This window comes from Neopelma chrysocephalum, unplaced genomic scaffold (genome assembly GCF_003984885.1).
Source record: "Neopelma chrysocephalum unplaced genomic scaffold, ASM398488v2 Primary Assembly neopelma1_24, whole genome shotgun sequence".
Classification (NCBI taxonomy): Eukaryota; Metazoa; Chordata; class Aves; order Passeriformes; family Pipridae; genus Neopelma; species Neopelma chrysocephalum.
In genome coordinates, this window is record NW_020897693.1 from 19,523,406 (window position 1) to 19,540,755 (window position 17,350).

Below are 17,350 nucleotides of genomic sequence, written 5' to 3' on the forward strand. Positions count from 1 at the left end.
TGATCTTTTCCGCCTCTGAGCCAGGTGTGAAAGGTGTAGGTGGATGAGTAGAGAGGAACTTCTTGTGCTTTAGGCTGCCGGGAGCAGGCAGGCAGGTGAGTTAGTGCTTGACTCAGCGCAGCCTCACCCCGCCACCACCACTTGAGCAATTCCCGACTCCTCCTCTCCCTCCTCCTCCTCTTCCTTGCTGCCCGGAAGGTGAATGCACGCTGCACACCTGCACAAAAGTGCAGAGCCCCAGCCTCTGCCACTGCAGAAGGATGGTCTTTGCTGCTGTAGTTACAGAGAAATCGAGACTAAAAAGGGGTCTTCTCTTCACAGTTATAGGCACTGAGCAAATGTTATTCTTCAGCATCCTCATCACTTTTTGCCACACAGGAGAGCTTGTCAAACTGCAACATCTTGTGGGAAGATGACTGGAACCAGCCAGGTTCCATCTGGCTGCCCAGGAATGGGCAACAAGAACTTCTTTAGCCAAGAACATCTGAACAAACCAATGGTCAAACGAAAGACTTTTTGTAATTTTTATGGCCTATAAGGGGTAGGTGGGTCTTTGCTTAAAGACATATCTGAAATAATTTTTATTGTCCCCATCTCACATTCCATTCTTCTAAACTCAAGCAGTAAACTGTCTTTCAACCAAACAGGTATTGCAGTGACAAATATCACATGAAACAATTCCCAAGTCACCTGTTGAAACTATAACAGAATTTTCCTTATAAAGAAAAAGCTTTAAAAGCTCACTCACTTTCTCAAAAATTTTGTTATTTTTTGCATCCAAGTTAAGGTGTTTCAGTAATCTCCAAGATCTCCGAGAGGATACATTTGTGAGAGTGAAATTAATGTTGAAATTAATCTTAATTATTCTTCATATTCTCAAGTATTCTTTATGTCTTCACATTTATAAGGCTTCACTGTGCAGGGCACTACACATCATGTGAAGTGGTTCCTGCCTCAGTGAGGGAATACATGAAGTGAGCACACAAGAAGTAAAATGGGAGTTTGAGGGTTGTTTTTTAAATAATCCTTGCTATTATGAAAATTAACAGAGGAATCGATTTCAAAATAATTTCATTTCATTTTGCAATGAATTGAGAACTGATTGATAAAGGCAATTTCATGAAAGAATTTTAATTTCCTAGAACATTTGGTGCTTTCTGACATTCTAACTTAAGAACTAGATCCAACAAGTGTCACCCAGACAAACTTTGAACACATTAAGGAAGGCTAAATAACAGATTACAAAAAGCAGTAGTCAAAGGAAGGAAAATATTCCTAGAGATTTGGCAAAAGCTCAGTTATAAGTCTAAATGTTTTTATGGATGATCTTGAAATTAAAAAAAAAATATATAAAAAAGTCACTAGCACTCTGTTTCAAAAAGAAGATATTGAAACACTGGGAAACTGAAGAGCTGCAGAATCATCTGGAGAGCAGGAGGAACTCTCTCAGAGAGGGAAAGGCAGGTTTCACATCAGCCAGCTGGACACAATGAAAAGTCACATTAATCAGGCTCAGGCTGCATTCTACACCTGCCTGGCTTTTTTCCATCCTGTGGTTCAGTAAGTTTCCCCTGTGAAACAGACTGAAACATCCTCCATTCTGCTCTGTTTCATTTCCAGCAAAAAGTTCTTGTAAACCATGACACTGATCTCAAATATATCTCTAGAAAGGACACAGAGGGATCACATGAGTTGATAATCTAGTGTATTGGAGCAGAACCACAATTACAGCTGCCTCACACATGGAGGGATAATAACTAGATTTAAACATACAATACTGTACCTAAAAACAGGGTTACACCATGCCCCTTCAAGTTTTTTCAGGAGCACGAACACAATGAACATGCTTATAAGTGAAAAACATTGCCCACTCATTCTCTTCCACCACCCAATTTTTTCTAAGATGCACTGTCAGCTGGATTTTTTTCAAAAGAAGGAATCTTTTTCCCCCATCCATTACCTAGAACTTCATTCCATGAAAACAAATATGTCACTTTTGAGCATAGTCAAGACTCTTCTGATCTCAGCACTAATTCTGCCCTGATGACTCTGTCTGAAGTTCATTGTAACAATGGGAGCCTTTTATTACCAAAAGAAAGATAATCCAAAACATTTTCTGGGTTGCTGTGAATAATCTCTTCATGAATCACAACTCCGCAGTGCAAGGTTGCTGTTGTGAAAGACTGAGCTCATGATCTGTCTGTTGCAGAACTGCTAGAGGCCACCTTCCCCCAGAAAAACTCTAGTATTTTTGATGATGAGAAACCACTCTTTCAGGACAATCCCTGCAAAGACCATTTGCCTGTAAGCGTTGAACAGGTGTAAAAAATATGTCTGGAAGGGATCTCAAAAGGCTCTCCTGCATTGCCCTATTCTATGCAAACAGCTGGCAGCCACTTCCCACCTCATGAAACACTGGGAGAAATTGCAAGGTCACCCTTTAGGAACAGTCAAGGCAAGTAAAGATGAGTGAGATAGGACAGTCAGCAAAGAGTCCAGGAGAAAACTGAAGTAAAATTGGGCAATATGTCTACTGCTTAGGCTGAATATAAGTGGTTCTGTGAATAGCAGCTCAGTCGTTTATCTCCTGAAAAAAAAATTACCTAATCCAGGGGTATTTTTTATTGGTGGTGAAAACTTTATAGATTTGACAATAGTGATAATAAGTTAAGAAATTTATTTTAAAGGATTACTGAGGAAAGACAGTTAAATAAAAACCTCATAGTGGACAGACAATCAAATCAGAGATGACAACCTTCAATAATGATGATAAGCAGGACCAGTACAACGGATTACCAAAGAAATTCCAGTTTGAGGGATTGCTGTTCTGCCAAATGGAAAACCCACCCTGTAAATACTGTTTTGATACACATTTTAATGTTCCACATATTTCATTATCTTACACAACATTATAATAATTTATATGGACTATACATAACAATTGTTGAAGTATCAAGGTAACAAAACTAAAACCAAATTTGCTGCTTTGAAGTTTGTTTTGGATGAAACCTCTGCTAAATTCCAGTCTGTTTGCCTGAACAGCTGTGTAAATAGGGGGGAGTCCAGCATGTCCTTACCATGATGTGATTTCTACTGCAAGTATAACTGGAAAGCGTCAAACGTCTTGATCTTACCAAACCATAGACAACCCAAGGAATATCATACGGAAAGTTAAAGCCAGTGTGTGGTGGCTAATAATTCCACTGCTTCCTACGTGCCACTGCCAAGCGCAAGGCCTGAATAATCAACTTCTCGTTATTCAAGACATTGTAATCAGTCAGTTTCACCAGTTTGTCAAAATTTTCTTCACTGAAACACACCTCCCTTGTTGTAAATGGTGAGAGGATGCTGGAGACATCAACTTTGCCTTCAGCCATCTCTTCAGGACTCCGTTCCACACCTGAGGGACAAACCACAAGGAGATGTACCAATAAGGTTTTATTGCAGCATGTGGCTCCTATCAGTCATTTACATAATTATAGGTAGAAAAGGGAGATATGGAAGGAAAGATATAATTTGCCAGAGGGATGTAAAAGTAACCTAGTAGCACTGTATTTTTTAGCATCTGGATCAAGCCTGTATCCAAATATGATTTTACATCGTTCAACATTTACATCACTCAAACAGGTGGCAATCAGAACATTAGCTGCAGCAATGCTAGACCACTACTTGGACATCATAGTCTTTGTTACCCAAACCAGAAAAGCACAAGCAAAAGGCAAACACCTGTACTGGACAAAATAATAACCCTCTCACTGAAAGTTCAGAAGAAATTATTGCACTCAGACAGAGGACATCATTCAAATTAAAACTGAAGATCTCTGTCCACTCAGTCCTCAGTCTGGGGGATTACATGAACAAAACCCAGGTGAATGGGTTTACCACCAAAACCACCAAAGGTTTTGCCTCATCTTTGTTTGCAACCAGCAGTGCATAACAAGCCCATGTCTGTAGAGTAAAATAGCTTGTGTTGAGGACCTACCACCCATGGTATACATATTTGGGGGTTTTTACCTTCATACTCTCTCTAATAGTTCCTGTGAAATAATTGCCTATACTCATCTCAAATGTATTCAGAATAGCTTCTGGAGCTCAGATAGTTCAGACATCCTGACACAGACCAGGTTTGGATTTGTTTTTTTTCACTGATGAGACTGATAATGCTGACATTGGAACAGTAAAAGATGACAGTGAGACACTAGACATGAAATGGAGAGGACTCACTAGGAAAAAGAATTTTTATTGGAATTGCTACCACAGATGACTCACCAGGAGCTTTATATTTCTTGAAGGTGTCATTTACTAGAGGGAAAAAAAGCACTGTTGGAGCTTGTGGACTGTCAGCATCTTCAAACACATAGCACTCCTTCAAGTTTTCCCTGTCTTCCTCACTTATCTCAATTTTGGGAAATGGAATTCCTTGCCCCAAGAAGTACTTCGCAATCTGATCCAGAGGCTGAATGAATGAAAAAAATAAATAAAATTAATACAAAAAATCAAAACTGATCCAGACACCTGGATATTTTAAATCCCAGCAGCTAGTAGCTAACAGGAATATTTTAAGGCTTGAATCTTCCTCTGGGAAGATGGAAATAGCCATAACCACACCAGACATTGCAGCTTATCTTATTTTCCACATTGCTTTAGGCAAAATAAGAAAACAGTCCCTTTCTTTGAACTTGAAAATGAAGCCAAAAGCCACAGGACTAATTTCATTATTCCAGTGAAACAGGTTCAGAAGGGGAAGGCAAAGAAACTGCAAGAATGGAGATGAAGCACATCAGTCCAGATTATTCTGTATCATTGTCTTGACATCATTATTTACCACTTTCCCAGTCTTTCTGTCCTCTCCATAATTGGTGATTGCTTGATAATGACTCCCTATTAACAAATACACTTACCAACATACCTTATGACCTCAAGAAAAAAAAACTTTAACACCTATATTTACTATAAACCTACATTTATTTTTATATTATTCTCATTATATATGCAACACTATCTATATTATTTTTAGTTATTAATCAAGTCTGGCATCACCCAGTACATTTCCCTAAGACTGATATGAGATAAAGAGGCCAAGACACATAGGTTTTCTCATTTAATTTGTTAAAATATTGTCAGGACCTTTGCTTTTGCAACTCTTTCACTACAAGGATAGCCAAAATCAGTATCAGAGTACCAGAACACTCCTCCATCAGCTCTTCAAAACTCTTGAACCCACTGCAGTGAAGACCTTGATGATTTCAAAATGCCTATAATCCATCACTGTCTTCTAATATTTTTCTTAGTTACTAAGAAATAAATCGCTTAATGATCTAAATAATAAATCAGATATTAATGATCTAATTCCCATTCCAGTACTAAAAAGTTAGGCATTTTATCTGGCGAGTTCTAGAAACAAAAACATCATGAATATCTCAGCTACCGTGGCTTTTCTTACCAGCGTCTGGGACCCTCCACTGTAATTCAAATGCAGGATGACGTCCACCTCTCTCTTTGATCTCAAAAGCGGTGGGTAGCTGGTATTAATGAAAAAGCCAGTATCAACCAGGGAGAGTTCATTGTCTGCTGTTTCCATCAATTTATTTGGTAAGGAGTCTATCACTGTGTCTGAAACATAAATATTTTTCATTACCACAAATAAAACATGAGATTGTCTGCTCCTCTGAAGAAAGTTAAAAAGGGAAGAATGGAGAATTTTGTCCCACCTTGCCTCTGCCTTCCTTTGACTCTAGCAGTACTGATTTACAGGATTGACACAGTACTGCTTTTTCCTTCCTTCCTTCCTTCCTGGGCACCACAAGCTGCTTTGGCCCTGAAGGGGAGATCCCTCCTGCCTCCTTAGCCTAAACTCAACTTGTCCGCTGGAACACAATATCCAGACAATCAGATAAAATTTCCCCCTTCAACACACCCCCCAAAATTGAAATGCTATTCAAAACTGGCTATACGTTTTTCAACTGTAGAAGGGAGAAGTGGAATGTCAGAAGTCAGCCTCGTCTCTTCCTCTTTGTTGGAAAACCTAAATGAATTCCAAAACCTAAACCTCCTTAGAATACTACCAAAAAATATGCTGAGTTACTGTGCCTTTCCACGTAGAAAATCCTTCACTCTCCAGGTACTTGTTATGTAGCTGGAAGCCTCTGATAAAATTGGGGTACTGTGCAATGGTTGGGCGTCCTGTTAAGACATCTCGCAGAGCAGAGGAGAGGACGCTCGAGGGAGTGAATAGACATGTGTCCACTTCATAGGGATTCATGGACAGAAAGGGTTCTTCTGCTGCAAGACAGAAAGAAGTTCCAAGTTTAGGATGGTTTTCTGAAACGATCAATATTTTAAAAAAATGGAGTGACTAATACCAACAGTTATCACCTTCCCTCACCCCAAAGGTAAATCAAACATAGTCATAAGCCCTTAAGGTCTATGCTACCAAATAAAACTCAGCATTAGACAGTGAATAAAATGACAGATACCTGCAGGCAGCAGGCTGCCAGGTAGTCAGCCCCAACTCCCACTCTAGACTTCCTCAAATGATGCCCGCCTCTATGGTAATGTGTGATAGAGGGGAGAGACGAGTCCCAAAACATACAGGAAGACAACACTGGCCTTTGAACAGGACACCTTCTGAATGTGAATACCACCCAGCTGCAATATCAGCTACGTTAGAAGACCAGCCGCTCCAGGTTCCCTGTGCAATTAATAGCAAGAGCGAGCTTTCTCCACAGGCAGTTTAGTTAAGAAAATAGCCCTCTGCAAGAGCTATTTCTTCTACACGCATTATTACTGGCCAAGGAGAAACATACCCTAATTTAACAATCTTAAGATATGTTCTTAATACAACATGACTTCTACATGTCTGCTGGAGACTGGTTTTGTGTCTTTGTGACCTTTAGAAAAAGGAACATCTTTGCCAAAGAAGCATAATTTAGTTCTAAATCAGGCAGAAAAAAAATCATAGTTGATATCTCTGCTTTGTTTTCTTCATCTTTTTCTCTCTGACAATATTTCTTTATGCATTAGACATCTTCACAGAATATAAGCAATATATACTGGTGGTGAAAAAAAATTAAAAATCTCACCAATATCTTTTACTCTGTCTCTGGTCCATCTGCACCAGAAGTCCTCTGAATCAGCAGCCAAATTCCAGACATACATCACATCTATGGAAAATATACTACTCCACATGCCTGTAATATGAACGAGTGAATAGAAGCTGATTGATGGAGTAGCCTTGGAAGAATTTTAATTGATACATACCTTCAGTTCTTCCACTTGGATACTTCCTTTCTGTCTGTATGAACACCTCCATGGGCATATTTCCTAAGTATGTCCCTGCTAATGTAAACTCGCACCAGCTCAACCTGTTTGCTGATGTCTTTCCAGTGCTGTCCACCACAGACCATGCACTCACTAGTGCCAGGTGTCTCTCAAGTAGACCACCTTTCCCCCTAGGCAATAGTCACCTTGCATATAGCAGATCCGAGTCTCTGAGAGCTTCTTCACTATCCTTCCCATAAAGAATTCACTTCCAAAATGTTCTGCGCGAATAGATGCTCCATATTTCAGGAAACCAACTTCATAGGGAGTGAACTCCAGCCACTCTATAGTAACAGCAGCCAGACCATGAAAAGGCAGTAATATGTTAGCTATTGCTAAACAGAGGAATACTAGAAAGCAAATGATGAGAAAGACACTGGCTAGTTCATAATATGCTCTTCACCAGCTATAGCTGTATCTATATCGCTTGCAGTACTGATGCCATAAGGTCCTTCCACATCATGGGAGGGCAGTCCCTGGCTGTGATACAGCAATCTTCAGCAGAAAAGCCCTGGCCCCTTAATGCAGTTAACCTTACCCAGAAGTATGTATTGCTCATGTATAACTTGTTCTCTTTAGGGTTCTAGTGACAGAGAGCTCAGTATTCACTTGGTATCATGTATTCAGATACTCATATTAAACAAATACTATGAAAATTAATAGTAATGGAGATTTTTCTGACACTGGATCCAAAAATTCAAAGTTTTCCCATTCACTGTGCAAAACAAGACCATGTGGAATCATCATAAGAATTCGTTTCATTACAAGGTTTTTGTGACAGGATAAATGGTGACTTGGACATCTTCTGTGGTAAAACCATGTTTCCAATTCTGGCAATATAAAGAACTCAAATGCTAAACACTTAATATTTGTTTGTTTGTTTTTAGTTTTAGTCATTATTATTTGAAATTTTAATAGTTGTTTGGGGTTTGAGGGGGTTTTTTGCAGTTAGAGTGAAAGAACTATTGTATTATTAAAGCTGATTACATGCATATTATTTAAGTTTGGATTACTTAAATTATAAAGTTGTTAAGAAATCTAAATCATAACCATTACCTCTGAATGCCTGGGCACTATAGTTGGACTTGAGGTTGATGGCCACATAGATGGGCAATGGGTTCTGACCATTATCCACTGCCTGCCGTTGGTCTGAAAGTCTGTGCTCATCTTTCTGGTTTTGATTAAAAATAGTTAACGGAACAAGGTGAAAAACAACTTACACTTGAAATAATATAATGTGAATTATCAGCTTTATCCAGGTTCCCCATTCCCATTCCCAGCTCACTGGATTGCTCAGAAATACCTGCCATGGAATATTCCAAACTTGGCAAATATCCCACAAGAAGCAGCTACACCCTATATGGGATCTCAGATTTTGATATATGCAGAAAAGTTGATTGTAGATTCATCAAGAAAAGAACCCAAAAAACATTCCCAGGAAAAATTATGCTGGCAAGTGGAAGGAAAGGTTCTTTCCTTGGCTGTGTCTTAGCAAAGAATTTATCATATTTTAAGGTATTTTGCAAGTATATGCGTATGCAAGAATATATTCTGTTGCACATGACAATTTAAAACTTCCTTGTATAAACATAAACCAGATGGAAACTATTTAAGATATACTATTTTTAAGGTAATAAGATTTCTATCACTCTTTCTTAAAACTTGATATCATATTTAGAGAATGTTCTTTCCCACTATTTGAAACATCTCCATATGACACATACTAGGTCACTTTATAAATGCATATCTTCATTTATGCTAGAGAAGCAAAATATTTCAAATTTTTAAGTGCCTCTTCTAGTGAAAATATTTAATGTCCAAAGCAATTTTTTTTATGATTAAAAATATTTTTTTCTCAGGAATCTTCTTTCTTTAAGGAGAAAGAACACCTTTGACTGCGATGCCCTGGCTCCTTCCGTTCAAGATCAACCTTTCTTCATATCAACAGTAGAGCTTTAAAAATAGATCTGAATATATAATATTTAATCAACTACTAAACTAATTATTTGCATTAGTAGTACTGAATGGCATCCCAGGATTTATTTTCTTCTTCCTAGTAGCTATAGAAATTCAGCAGGTTTGTGGAAAAAAAAGGAGTAATACCTTATCATGTAGCATGGATTCAATGACAAGCCCCCAAAGGTCTATGAAAGAGGTGTTATGTCCTTCTTTAGACCTCTCCATCAGGTCATTATAATAGTACTTCAGACAGTCCAAAGAAAAACAACAGGTCTTGGATTTGGTTACTTGCTTGCGAGCTTCCTTGATTGCATCCTCCAGATATTTTTGTGACCAATTAGCATCCTCATATAAGTTTGCCATGGTCCTGAAGAAAGGTTAGAAGAAAAAAATCAAAGAGGAGTAATACTGTGGGGTCTGCCTTCAGAAAACTTTCGTGCAACCTGTTTGCCTGTTCCTTAATTCTTGTGGGATTCACAACTAAAAATTAAACACATTTCAAATACTCTAATTTCAAGAGCAAACAAAACCTCCAATCTTTCCTGGTTTGGTGATGACAAAAGTTTCTGTGGGCCCAAAAATTATCTTCAAATTCAAGGGAGAAAAAAACCCAAGACCCAAGGATATTAAATACAAAGGCTCCACAGGTCCTCCTCCAATTCATTTCTTGGAAGGTGGGGAATATTCTAAAGAGCAGTCACTACTGGTTTAGTCTAGTCCTACATTCAGTTCCATGTATCTGCTGATGGTTTGCACCAGTGAGAAAACTGGGCAGTCCTTAGGCATGTCCTTGTATGGCCATTCTTATTTGTCTCCTTGAACTCATAACACAGACAGAGTCCTCAGACCACATACATACAGAGAAGTTAAAAGAATTTTGGCAAATCCTTAGAAAAACTTACCATTAAGTTTGGATGTAAAGGACTAACACTCAATTCAGTGAAAAAAAATTCTCCACTTCCAAACAGGTATAGAAGAGAGAAGGTACCTAGAACCTACTTGATTAAATACCTTAGTTATTTTTAATTTTGACATCTGCTGTATGCCCACTAGAAGAAGAGAGCACTTAACAATGAGCAACCATAGTTGCAGTTTCTCCAGGGTCAGTAACTTGGTGCCATTTGGTGGGCTTCCTGTGATATATTAATTCCACTAGCCCCACACATCTTTTACCAGAGGGAGATGCACTGTAAATCCAAAATAGAAGTGAGAATAACCAGCAAGTGGCAGGCATAAATTATTCTTCTCATCTTTCTTCAATTTCCAGTCTAAAGACAAATTTGTTGCATTTAGTCTAAAACAGTTGATAAAATATGAAAAAGGAATAGAGGATTCATATGGAAATATCGGGCATAGACTGAGTCAGTGTGGTGACAAAAGCAGCTCACAAATGTGATGATTGATCTCTTAATCAGTATGTTTTGTCTCTTTGTTCCAGGTGGACAGAGAAGAGACTGTGGGGAAAACGGAAATGCTTTTGGTCTGCTAAGTGCCATATAAGTCAAGAGCATTGAACAGAGAAAACATAAACCTTGTTTGGGTCATTCTCACCATGTGGTACCCGATAAACCACCAATGTAGGAAATGCAGTCTAACAGGTTGAGCTTCTGCAGACCCAGCAGGCTGCCATACATGGCGGTGAGTGATCTCGTGCCTCCCCCCGTGGTTGTAATGGCCACCACCGGCACCTGTTCAACACAGCAAGGCAGAGGGAGAGAAAGCCATGCACCTATTAGAGACAAACAGTCCTTACTGCAGAAATCAGATAACAGGTTGCAGGCGTTGATACAAGCAGTGATGTTGCTTCATATGAAAAGGGTGTGATTGTTGCAAAAGGCTTCTGTTTGCCATCACCTGACTGATGTGAGAGGGAAGGCTTATGTCTTATGCACTCAGATGAGGCGGACAGGAGGGTGTTTACTTAATATAGAAATGGAAATCGACCTCATCACTCTGGAATTTTTCTCAAAGTGTATTATTAGAGGCCATAATAGAAAATACAGGATTTACCACAGTGGAGCAGATTAAGGATCCATGATTCTGCCTCTAACAATGACCAGTGTTGCAGAAGAATGCACAGCACCCTGTAATCAGCCAAACCACACAATAGCCGAAGCCTTCCTGGCCGCAGGCCACTAATTACTAATTACTTTACGTCCTGAAGCACAGTCATTGATAGGGTTTCCCCCCTTTCACAGTCCAAGTGTAATTGAAGAGACAGACTATTCTTCTCTTAATCTTTTCCTGATCTAGTACACCCTTTGCTTCCGTTAGCATCTAGAGTTGTGTGGATGTTTACATGCCCTATGGAAAATGTCTATTTTTATCTTTCAAATATTAGCTTCTAATTTCAGAAAGAAATATGTTATTCTCAATGAATAGAGCATGAAGAAAACAATTCTTCCATCCTAAAAAAACCCAAAACCACAGAAAACCCACCAAAATAGATGTTCTCGGTACTCTAAACTCCTTCAGAGCTTAAATCCAGGAAATAAGGAAAAATCTCATAATCTTAACTAAATTCAGAATAAATTCCAAAAATTATGTTCTGGGTTTTACATCTTGTAATTTTTCATTATGAATTAAAACTCTAATTTTTTTTTTCAGTTCAAATGTAAGTCAGTTAACAAGGTAGAGGGGATTTTTCCTATAATGCTAAAGCGTATTCTTGGTATTTGTATGTTTACTTTTCTGGTTGTCAGCAATCCGGCTAGGCATAAGCAGTTACAAAATTTATGACTCAACTACGGAGACAGGAGCAGGAGCTATTTCATCTACAACTCAATCACTCTTCCAGGTTGATGGTTTTATTCTATCTGTTGGTTTTCTCAAGAATACAGCTTTTTTGCTGCAGAAACCACTCCAAGAACTTTTATTCAGATGTCTGTGTGAAAATACTTGCTTCTTCCTCTCAAAACCCCTTACATGTGTCATGCCCACCACCTTGTGTCTGTCACGGAGATAAGGCACACTCTTTCCCAGGCAACATTCCCCAGCTGTCCCATGTCTGCCCACTATAAATTTTACTCCTGAGACCCATGAGCAATACCAAGAATAAACAGGATTGGGCTGAATTGAGGAGCTGTCAAGAAGTTTTTGGGTCTGTGAAGACATTATCCTGCCTCCTCTGCTCTGCTACATTAACGGGTCACTGCTTCTCTTGCTCATCCCTTGCCTTGGGTGGCCAGGCCTGGTCCACAGTAGCATTAATCAAGTTGGGCTTTTATTTGTGGTTTGAATTTGTGAGCCAGGCCCTGATTTCCAGAAAGGATTTGCTACCAGGGACTGTATTGGCTTGCCTCATGCTCTTTCAGATCCTCCTCCAAATTAAGAATCTTTTTCAGGGCAGCAGCAACATATTTCTTCCTTTTCCGCAGGAAATCCTGCTCTTCCTTGCACAGGCTAAAACCCAAGCGCACATCCAGATCTCCTGAGCTAGAACAGACAACGGGACAAATCAATGCACACATCATTTATAGCTGATTTCAAGATCCGTAGGGCGGGTAATCAAAAAATAAATCATCTGTAAAACAAGTTAGTTCCAAGTCTGCATATTGATCAAGGAAAGAAGAAAAACAAGTATTTCTACTGACAGTAAGGAATAGCAGTGAAGATGAAGAGGAGTTTCCGAGGTACTTTAGATTTCTTGTTAACATGGACACAAAGATAAGGCACACAAGTCAGGGAAAGATCACCAAAATGGATCATTTTGTACATATTTTTTTTCTGTATCATTCCTGTTTGTCACCATGACATCCTGAAAAATTCAAGTGATGCCATCATCAGTTGTTCTCAAGTTTTGACAGCCCACTAACAGTCTTTAAAGTGATGGTCCTAATCAGTTACATAAGGGAGCTTGAACTGCAGAGCAAGGATCACTCCCTGCTCAGCCTCTGTCTTGGGAAATCCAGCCTTTCATCCGTGTCCTTAACAGATTCTTAGATAAGCATTTGCAAGCTTCATCCTGCAAATATACAGGAATATCCATCTTTTTTTGTTCTCACATGTGCAGACACCTGGAATTTTGTCCCTTGAGAAACTGAAACACGTGCAAAAAAAAAATCAGAAAAAAAGGTGCAAACCTGATCAAATGGCAGCTAATGTTATGTGCCTTCAACAACACAAATACACTCATTACTGAGAAGAGCACTAAACATTGACCAAATCTTCTTGGTCACATCACCCTCTGGTGGCTGCAAAGTCTGTCCTGAATATTCTTTTCACCAATATTTCACAAATTTGAATGTTTCAAGGATTAATGCTCCTAACCCTCTGTTCCTCTGTTCTCCAGCAAATTTGGTTTATCCCACAGTGTAATTTTGAAAACAGAATAATTTCAACTGATTTACTCTACAAAAACAAACGACTCTTTTAGTGATAGATTAAAATTTCTCTTGCTCTCTCTGTAAATCTGTGTCTTCTAGATTTACATTTCAATATATATTATTATGGTCTGAGATTGAACAGGTAGCTCTACACCTACACAAAGTGCTCCCATGTAATGAAAATCCACCTTGATTCCCTTCTGTATATCACCCAGTAGTGGGGATGGTGTGAACTACGTGAAGTTTTCAACTATACCATAAAACATCATCCTCTTCAATTTTACCTATCACTGGCGCAATTCTGTCCCTGCAAGTGGGTTGTCAGAGGTGCAGCTGGTCAGATCTCAGCTTCCATTCTGTTTGGTGACGCAGGAGAAGGGGCAGAAGCTCTATGTTTGTTTTGGTGAATTTACAAAGTTAAAGATCGATAGAGTTTATTTCAGTCATTATGCAAATCTGACTGTTGGTATAAATGGGAAATAAAATTAATATGTGAGTAGTACAGTTTTACTCACATATAAGAACCATAGTCATAAAATAAACTAATTTACTCTGAAGAAACCTATGAAGGCTCACATATTCATGTTGAACTGCACAATCCTGTAACTGCAGCAGACTTGTACTCACCTCAAGCACCACATGAGCACAGGACAAAGCACTCACGTGGTATGCGTTCATCTCTCCATCTATCATAGAAAAAACCTACATAACTAGTTTACAGTAGTCCTGGATGATAGGACAAAAAGAGGCTATCTTACCATTTTCTTGTTGTCAAGCACAAGTGAAATGAATTATCCTAGAAATTGAGAAAGTAAAGCTAATTACCACCAAATTTTAAAACATTCTTTCTTTCAAGCTCAGGCAATGCCTACTGAGTAAGCGAGGGGAATTTTAAATAATAAATCATAAGGTTAAGGACTTTTTTCATACAATTAGCCAGTCACATTTTCTCTTCTCTTATAAGCCTGTGTGTTTGGGGCAGGTAGTGCGCCACAAGTTTGCATGTCACACCAGTCACCAGTGCACACACTTAGAAGAGGCAACAGGAATGAGATAAGTTAACTTATTAAACTAAAATAAAAAAATAAATACAAAACCACTCCCACTATCAATATGTAGAAAAATTAAAATCTGAATTAAGTTCATAATCTCATAATTTTTTTTTAATTATTAGCCATTCCAGAATTACCCCAATATAAAAAAAAAATCTTGAATGCATCTACATATGACAGTCACTTTTGTTACTTGAAACCACTTGGTTCTATATGTGGGATGCAGGTTTACAATGATTTTCATATTATTAAAATTATTGTTAACACCTGCTTCCTTAAAAGTGACTATGGCAAACTATTTTTTATCATTTACAATAATTAGCTGTACAATTTTACACAGTGATTTTTTTTATTTGTTAACTTTATTTCTAGCAGGACAATATTAAGCACATTTTAAAAATATATATTTCGAAAGGTTCACAGCACTCACCTCTTCTAGTACTATTTCCTTCTGCAAAGGGAGAGAATTCAAAGGGAAAGAAAGGACCCCAGGCTTCTCTGTTTCATTTCCATCAGCCAGCTGAAAAAAATGTAAAAAGGAGTTGGGTATGCACACAGGAAATGTTTCCCATCTGTAGAACTTCTCATACTACGAGGGCTAGTTCAGTTCACTGGTTACATTAATTTCTTGTTCTAATTTCATTGAGGTTAATAGTAACAGATAGAAATAGAACTTACCTCTTCTGGCAATATAATATCCAGTCTTGTCTGGTCATTTATGATGCAATGAAACATGATGATATGAAGGCTGGGACCAGAGTCCAGCAAAATCTTCTGGCTTCCTTCATGTGATCCTTTCACTGTAAATGTAAGCTCCTGGTCTAAACAGAGAGGTAGGGAACAAAGAGAATTTTAACTATTCTAAGCAAGCATACATAGCTAATTAAAAAAAAACAACAAAACACAAAAAAAAACAATCTGCTTCTACTCTGCACTCTTCTTGTCTGATTTTCCCTACACCACAATGACTAAGTAGACTTTGGGTGTCTGAAACAGACTGAAAAATGATATAAAATATCATGGTGAATCTGTATAAATCATCAATATACAGAAATCACAGATTTTTTAAATATCACAGCTTGCTATTTGGTAGGTGCTTTCCATAAATAAATAAAACTAAGGTTTAGATTTAAAGGAGTGTCAGTTTAAAGGCATTTTGGATTATCCATGTTGAATGAGAGAGTAATTTATTTGAAGTCAATCTGTTCTGGTTCATTGTGTACATTTCATTATATTAAGACTACAACTGTCAAATGATTCTATAAACTCAAAAATCAAGAGGTATATGCCCTCATGTCACCAAAACTGAAACAACCTGTCAACCCCAAGTCTGTGTTTCTTGTACAGAAAAGCCTTTACGTTTACAGAGAGATAATATACTGTTCTCTTGCAAGATCAGGGCCAAGAAGCATATAATTTTACTTCACTAACCTTTCCTCCCCATGTTAGATCTCAGCCTGAAAGTTCCTATAGTGCAACTCAGTAATTGTTACCATTTTCTTCATGAAGGTCAATTTTCAAAACAGATGAGAGTTTTTGAGATTTGCCCCATGAGCAGCTCTATAAAAGTTACTGTTTATTGGAACGAATTTAAAGACTAGCAAAGAATCCTGTTGTATTTATTAGAGCTAAATTTTACAAACAGTCCTGTTTTGGTGATCCTGTGGTTGCGGAGTATTTTCATGCATTTTGGGCAGACCCCATCAATACAATTTTACGTTTAAGTTTTAAGAGCTTAAGTTTATTGTTTTTACTAAAAACAAACAAACAAACAAACAAACAAACAAACAAAGTCTGTTTTGGAATCCTAAATGTGCATAAACTTTATACATACTCAAACCCAAATCAAACATACAGGATAATATTTTTACATATTATTTTAATTATAAAATAATTTTAAAAGAAGATCCAACTTAGAAAAATTCATTTTGGACAAGCAATAAACAAAAAAAGAACTAACATAATTTTTCCAAGTTTTTCATTCTAGCATATATGGCTCTATTTTTGCATCAGTTTAAGATTTGCCTCATAACCAAATACTTGACTAACTTGAATTTTGACAGATAAAATCTTTTGTCAGTGGGGCATGGCAAAACTGAGTATTATATGACACAGCTAGAGTAACGTGTACAAACATCTGTTATAATGACTTAATCGCAACACAAAAACAATAGTTTAATGAAGCAATAACCTCACTTGTGGATTGCTGCTTCAGCTTCCCCATATCCACTCTAATCTCCAAACAGGAAACCTCACGTGCCTGTAGCAAGAGAGGATAAGTGATGACTGAGAGAAGTATAAATGTCATTGCAAGTGATTCATACTGTTCTCAACCAACCCCTCTGGTTGATCAATGACACAGTTATTACCTATTACTATGTCTTCAGATAACATGAGGAAAATAGTGATAAGGTATTTTTTTCTGAATTTGAAATTAAAGAGGAACAGCTCATGAGCTGCTCAAACTTGGAGAGACAGTTAAGTAAAGAAGATGAGCCCTGTTCAAAATAATGGGTGCATTAAGACACGGGACTATTTTATGAGCATTGTATCACTTGCTTCATTAACTCCTGATAGTTCTAGGCCTCCAGTTTGTAGAACAAAGTAGGTGGCAATATTGGCTTTAGGACAGAGCTCAAAGTTTCCAGAGTTAGTTAGTCTGCACTTGCTATGCAGACACAAGAAGGATTGTAA

At 38.0% G+C, this 17,350-nt stretch overlaps 1 protein-coding gene across 1 annotated transcript in view; it reads right to left on the minus strand.

Moving 5' to 3' along the window:
* Positions 1 to 3,191: 3,191 nt before the first annotated feature.
* The window catches only part of LOC113979386 (cytosolic phospholipase A2 epsilon-like), a 37,170-nt gene continuing 23,011 nt past the window's right edge, over positions 3,192 to 17,350 (minus strand). Inside the window, exons 8-21 of the mRNA XM_027706793.1 lie at positions 16,853 to 16,916; positions 15,335 to 15,477; positions 15,087 to 15,176; positions 14,363 to 14,400; positions 12,579 to 12,714; positions 10,831 to 10,967; positions 9,424 to 9,646; positions 8,377 to 8,491; positions 7,467 to 7,604; positions 7,083 to 7,190; positions 6,091 to 6,282; positions 5,444 to 5,613; positions 4,270 to 4,456; positions 3,192 to 3,400 (exon numbers count right to left, since the gene is read on the minus strand). Of these exons, the coding sequence (XP_027562594.1) occupies positions 3,192 to 3,400; positions 4,270 to 4,456; positions 5,444 to 5,613; positions 6,091 to 6,282; positions 7,083 to 7,190; positions 7,467 to 7,604; positions 8,377 to 8,491; positions 9,424 to 9,646; positions 10,831 to 10,967; positions 12,579 to 12,714; positions 14,363 to 14,400; positions 15,087 to 15,176; positions 15,335 to 15,477; positions 16,853 to 16,916 (1,950 nt within the window). The remainder of the gene's footprint in view (positions 3,401 to 4,269; positions 4,457 to 5,443; positions 5,614 to 6,090; positions 6,283 to 7,082; positions 7,191 to 7,466; positions 7,605 to 8,376; positions 8,492 to 9,423; positions 9,647 to 10,830; positions 10,968 to 12,578; positions 12,715 to 14,362; positions 14,401 to 15,086; positions 15,177 to 15,334; positions 15,478 to 16,852; positions 16,917 to 17,350) is intronic.